General features: G+C 63.8%; 1 protein-coding gene across 1 annotated transcript in view; it reads right to left on the bottom strand.

The window, feature by feature from the left end:
- Positions 1–2284: 2284 nt before the first annotated feature.
- Positions 2285–6140, bottom strand: part of AGXT (alanine-glyoxylate aminotransferase) — an 8377-nt gene continuing 4521 nt past the window's right edge. Inside the window, exons 7-11 of the mRNA XM_012662427.1 lie at positions 5657–5752; positions 4897–4966; positions 3618–3713; positions 3238–3366; positions 2285–2704 (exon numbers count right to left, since the gene is read on the bottom strand). Coding sequence (XP_012517881.1) covers positions 2597–2704; positions 3238–3366; positions 3618–3713; positions 4897–4966; positions 5657–5752 — 499 coding nt within the window. The 3' untranslated portion in view covers positions 2285–2596. The remainder of the gene's footprint in view (positions 2705–3237; positions 3367–3617; positions 3714–4896; positions 4967–5656; positions 5753–6140) is intronic.

The raw sequence follows: 6140 nt of genomic DNA, 5'->3' as shown, positions 1-6140 counted from the left end.
TACTAAAAATAGAAAGAAATTAATTGGACAACTAAAAATATATAGAAAAAATTAGCCGGGCATGGTGGTGCGTGCCTGTAGTCCCAGCTACCCAGGAGGCTGAGGCAGGAGGATCGCTTGAGCCCAGGAGTGTGAGGTTGCTGTGAGCTAGGCGGACGCCACGGCACTCACCCTAGCCCGGGCAAAAAGAGTGAGACTCTGTCGCAAAATAAATAAATAAATAGATAAATAACTGTACTATATATTAAAAATAAACAATCAGAAATGAAATTTTAAAAATACCGTTTATAATAGCATCAAAAATATCAAACACCTAGGACTGGATCTGATAAAGATATGCATGACCTCTACACTGAAAACTAGAAATAGTGCTGAGAGTAATTTAAAAAGATCAAATTCATGTTTATGAATTGGAAATTATGACTTCCTCGTTCTTAACTTGCTACATGGAGTTGGTGCGGTTCCCACCACAATTCCAGCAAGTTATTCTGGAGAAACAGACAAGACGAGTCTAAAGTCCATATGAAATTCAAAGGATTTAGGACAGGAAAGCATCTTTAAAGGGGAGAACGAAACCGGAGGATCTGCACCATTCGACTTCGAGACGTACCGTAAAGCCACCGGCAGCATTTCCAGCAGCCTGGGGTTGACGCAAGGACAGACAAGCAGCCACGACGCAGCAGCGAGGCCCGACGTGGACCCACTGTGTGCAGTCTATTGCCTGTGACCAAGCTGTCGGGTCAGTTAGTCGTGGCAAGGAGGGTCTGCTGACCAAACGTTGCTGAAACAACTGGATATCAGTGTGCGTAAAAATGAGCTTTGACCTCTTTTCCATCCCATGCACAAATTAGCATGAGATGTATCCTAGACCTAAACGCAAACGCTGACACCATGAAGTTTCTAGAAGAAACAGGAATCAAAGTAGGCAAAGTTTCTTAGATAAGATACAAACGGATCCCAAAGAAAAACACGTAGTTAAATAGGACTTTGCCAGAAGTACAAATGCCTGCCCTTTGAGAGACGCTATTAAAAAACGAATAGGCCAGCCACAGAGTCGGAGAGAACAGCCGCGCCACACACATCTGAAAGTATCTAGAATATGTCAAAGTAACTGGCACAAATCAACAATAAAGAGATCAAAATCCAAATAATGTGAGCAAAATATCTGAACCGAGACTTCTCAAAGAAGACACACAAACGGCCGGTGGCACATGAAAGATGCTCCACAGAAAACACCACCAAACGTGGCAGGGGGGCGCGTGGCACTCTCGTTCGTGGCCGTGGGAATGGAGATGCGGCAACCCCTTCGGGGAATTCTGTGGCGTCGCCTGTGAAGTCGAGCCTGTCCTCCGACCCTGAGTTCCACTCCCACTTTCTTACCCAGGAAGAGGAAACGTGCGCCACACGGAGCCCTGGGTAAGCGCGCTCATCGCAGCCCTGTTGCTAACGGCCCCAGGCTGCCAGTCACCCAGACGGCCATCCGCAGCGGACGACGTGGCCACGTGACGGGACAGCGCTCAGCAAAGACAAACAAGTCCCCACAACGCGTGTGGACTGCAAAGTGTCAGGTGAGAGCAGCAGGTGCGGCGGGCAATGTGCCGCGTGTGCCACGGACAAGAAGCCCAGGCAGGCGGAGCCGACCGGTGGTGGCAGAAACCAGATGGGGGTGGGTGCGGCTGGTCTCGGCTGGATGGACACGCAGGGGACCTTCCGCCAGATGGTTCTAGGGTCACCTCCCAAATAAGCTGCTTGTGCTTGAATTCTGGTCTCGGTATCTGCTGCTGGGGAAACCAGACCGAGCCAGGGCCGCTCTCTGGACCATGACCTGGGGTCCCACGTGTCCCAGCTCCCGAGCTCCCAGCTCCTCTCATGAGCCCCCACCCCCACCCCGCTCTGCCCTCGGGGCTCCCGCCCCTGCCGCCCCTGTGCCGGTCACGGCGCCCCCCTGTGCCGTGAGGGTCCGTGTGGTCCCGTCAGTGTGATCACGGTGGCTGTGGGCAGAGGCGGGAGTGGGGCTTGGGACACGCACAGCCGCACATCTGCGGGCGCCGTGGCCGCGGGGCTGTGTGGGCCCACCTGGGGGTGGCGTGTGTGGATGTGTTTGGGGTGTGACATCCAGGACCAGACTGTGTGACAGTGTCCCCCCCAACCCCCGGCGAGGCCCCAGAAGAGGGTCTGCCTCATGGGCTCTGGGACAGGAGCCCCGGTGTCCACGAGGCCAGTACAGGGAGCAGGGGTGCCTCCCCAACCTAGCACCCCTGTCAGACAGCCACCCCCGCAGCGAGGCAGGTGATGACGGCTCTTTATTGAATGTGCCAGAAGGCGTGGCCTGTGTGGCCTGCAGCTCGTGTGGAAGGCACCGGGGTCCCGAGCCCCAGTGGCCTGTCCCCAAGAGGCCCCGTGTGGAGGGAGAAGGGCTGCCTGGGCAGGGAGGCTGCCGGGTCCTGTCCCTGCTTCCTGTCCCCGGGCGCCGCCTGCCCTGGGCTGGGTCAGCGGCTTTGCTGTCCCCAGGCCCACTGGCCACGCAGAGTCTGTTTGCTCCTGGGTCCTCTTGGGCCCCTGCAGCCGGCGTGGGCCGGGCGTGGGCCAGTGGGGGTCACAGCTTCTTCTTGGGGCAGCGCTGCAGGGCCTCCTTCAAGGCCTCCATCACGCGGTCCACGTTCTCCCGGGTGGCGTTGTAGCCCAGCAGGCCGATGCGCAGCACCTGGGGGCGCAGGCCGGGGTGCAGACGTCAGCCTCCAACAGGGGCCCCCCGGCCCTGACCGAGGGCCGTCAGAGCCGGGGTGGGCTCACCCCTTGGGACCGCCCACCCAGCGCACATGGAGGAGCCTGGATCCTCGTCCGGGTCACACGGGGAGAGAGGAGGCCCCCGCAGACCCCGGCCAGCGCTGGTGAGGGGAGGCCCGGGGTGGCAGCGGGATCGCTCAGACACAGCTGGACCCAGGCGTGGGGTTTCCAGCCCGGCTCTCTGGCCCCACTCAGAGGGCAGGAAGGACGCTCTGAGTGGAGTTGTAACAGCTGCGCCCGGGTACCTCACCAAGCCGGGGTGGGAGCAGGACAGGAGGGTACAGGTCGCCCGCACCCCCCCAGGGGGCTGTGCCCTTTTCTGGACGCCCCTGCCATCCTGGGCCCTCCGGGACCGGCCTTGCCCTGGACTTGGTGCACAGGTGTGCGCGGCGTGGGGCGGCGAGATTCTGGGGAGCTGCAGGCGGCCCCGGCCCGGGAGCCCCCTCTCACCTTCCCCACAGAGGGCCCGAGGCCGCCCGTGATCTCAATGCCGAAGTGGTCCATGACGTAGCTGACGATGTCCCTCCAGTCGTAGCCAGCGGGAACGGCCACGGTGGTGACCGTGGGCAGCCGGATTGCCTGCGGGAGGGGTCCGGCTCAGTCCTGGGGCCAGATGCCCGGTGGGGGCCCTCAGGGTGGGTCCTGGCCGGGGTCACCTGCCCAGCCTGAGCCGCCCTGGCCGGGCTCCAGAGGGGTCCAGGGAGGCCTCACTCGCCTGTCCCCGCGGTGACCGAGCCACCTGGGACTGCAGGGTGCCTCTACGAGTCTGTCCCAAGGCGGGTGGGAAAGAGCCCCCCAGCCCCCACCCCTGTGGGTGCAGGGTCCCTTACCGAGTCCCTTACGAAGAGCTGCAGCCCCAGCCCCTGCAGGCGTCCGTGCAGGTACGCCGTGACCTCCCGGTGCTGCCGCCAGCTGTTCTCCAGGCCCTGCGTGGGAGAGCGGGTCCGGGTGGCCACTGGCAGGGGCAGGGCAGGGTGAGAACCCCTCCCTCTGCAGGCATGGACGGGGCAGCCCCCAGCTTGGGGCCCTGGTTATCCCCAGGCAGAGGCAGTGAGCACCGTGCGGGAGCTGGGCGCTGGTGTGGGAGGCGGGGGCTGCTGGGCCACCCGGGCTGGGGCAGATCAGAACCAGGCGCAGGCACCAGAGTCCAGGCCCTCCATCCCCGCGGGGCTGCACCCTCCACCCCGGCCCCGCGCTAGCCCCCTCCCCAAAACTGCTCCTGCCTCAGCACTGGGCAGGTGAAGGCTGGTCTTTCCAACCCTGGGGCTCTCGGGGCCGGTGGCCCTCTCCCCGCTCCCCGCCCAGTGCCCAGCTCCCGTGGCCACCTGGCCTGTCTGCCGGAGCAGCGGCTGCGCTCTGCTGCGAACACCATGCTCCTGTCTTCCCTGCGTCTTCCCCACGGTCCATACCCCACCAGGGTCCCAGAGCCCACCCCCAGGGACCTTCCTGGCCTCTGGGCTGGTGACTGGTCCTGGGGGACATCAGGACCCAGATGGAAGTGGACGGTGCCACCTCCCGTTTCCTGTCCTGTGTCCCGAGAGTGTGTGTGTTGCAGTGGGTAAAACTGCCCCCTGGTCACAGCCGGTTGCCCCTGCCTGGCTCCCGCTCCGCCCTGGAAGCTGCGCAAGCCTGCAGGACCGCGCCAACGCCTCACCTGCCCACCGGCTGCAGGCTGGTGACTGCCCCTCCTCCCGGAGTCTCCCTCCTCCCGCACCTCCTGTGCACTGGGCCTCACCTGCCCTCCTGTGCAACGGTGGGTCCGGGAGTGTCCACACCTGCTCCCAGCAGTGCACCTGTTCCGGGGGCCTGTCCCCCGGCCCTGTCACAGCCAGCGCTCTGAGCGCAGGAGCCTAGCCCCGCCCCTGTCTGGTGTCGCCTCTCGCTCTGGGCACCGTGGACTTCTCCTTCCCTGCAGGCCGGGCCCATCGGCAAACCAACCTCGGCTACTCACCGTCTTAGGAGCCCCCGTGCCACCACCCTGGAATGGCCCGAGGGACCTTGGCAGGGTGGCCTCCTGGAGACGAGCCAGCCCCAGCGCCTCCCACAGAGCGCAGAGCCCCTGCGCCAGGCGCCTCCACCAGGCTGCCCTCTGCCCCACCCTCCACGCACCTGCTCGGCGATGAGCGCCAGGCTCTCTCTCAGGCTGTAGAGGCTGACGATGGGGGTCGTGTGGTGGTACCTGGAGGACAGGAGGGGCTCGATCCAGCACCATGCAGGGAGGGGCAGCTGCACCTGTCCCGGCCCCAGCAGCACGGGCTGTCCGACACGGGCGGCCTCCTCCTCGGGGCCCCGTCCAGCCTCTGGGTTACGGACGCGCAGCTGGAAGGCAGCGGGGTCCGCTGGGGAGAGCAAGGCCAGAGCAGGGGCCCTGGCCAGTGCGACGTGGGAGGCCGGCAGGACAGAGACACAGCGCTGCCACCTCCCACTGAGGCCCAGCATCCCTGAGAAGCCAGCACTGGACCCTCTGTGCCCCTGGGCTAGGGCACAATTCCGGGTGCGTTGTCCCCACGTGTAACATAACGGGCCTTGGGTTTATGGCCAAGGTCACCCCAGGGAACCCCTGTCTCACCCTCGCCTTTGAGAGCAGGGTAAACTGAGGCCCAAGGACAGGAAGTTGAGGCAGGACCAGGTCCCGGTGCCCGAGGGTGCTCTGGGATTCCGAGGAGGACAGGGTTGGTGGAAGGGTCGGTGGGGGCTGTGCCCTTCATCTGAGCCTCCCCGCCAGGTTTGGAATAGGGGCCGCAGGGTGAGGCCCTGGATGGCCGCTGGCGGGGTGTGGGGGCAGGAAGGGGGCTCAGGGCCCCGTGTGTAGGGCTGAGCCGCTGCGGTGCAGGGCGAGGCCGTCCCCACGCCCCGGCCCGGCCCTTACACCCTGGGCTTGCCGTCGCAGCCCCACATGTTGGCCAGCCACTTGAGGTCCAGGTAGAAGGAGAAGGGCTTGGTCTTCCGGGCGTAGACCTTGTTCCTGAGGAGAAAGAGCCAGCCTGAGCCCTGCCCCGCAGTGGGGCCGAAGCCGGGGCGACTCAGTGGTGTCCTGACCCCCAGGGACTCCCCCCACCCCCGTGTTTGTGCTCAGCGGCCAGTGTGGGAGCAGGCGGGTCGTAGGCCCTCAGGCTGCTGCCCTGGGGGGCCCGCACCTCGCCCCCGGGGTGGCCCTGCTGTGCGGGGCCCAAGCCGCTCCCCACTGTGGGTTTCTCCTGCAGGGCCGGCAGCCTCATTCCTCAGGCCACCCAAAGGCGGCCACTCTCTTAAAGACAGGACGGTCTGCTGTGTTGGCAACTCCAACCCATCAAAGTGACAGAGGGGAAACTGAGGCTCAGGGCCTAGAGCTGAGGCCTCGCCTCTCCTGGAGA

Source organism: Propithecus coquereli, unplaced genomic scaffold (assembly GCF_000956105.1).
Source record: "Propithecus coquereli isolate 6110/MARCELLA unplaced genomic scaffold, Pcoq_1.0 Scaffold763, whole genome shotgun sequence".
Lineage (NCBI taxonomy): Eukaryota > Metazoa > Chordata > Mammalia > Primates > Indriidae > Propithecus > Propithecus coquereli.
Note: the sequence above shows the minus strand (reverse complement) of the source record. Positions and strands in the feature narration are given on the sequence as shown.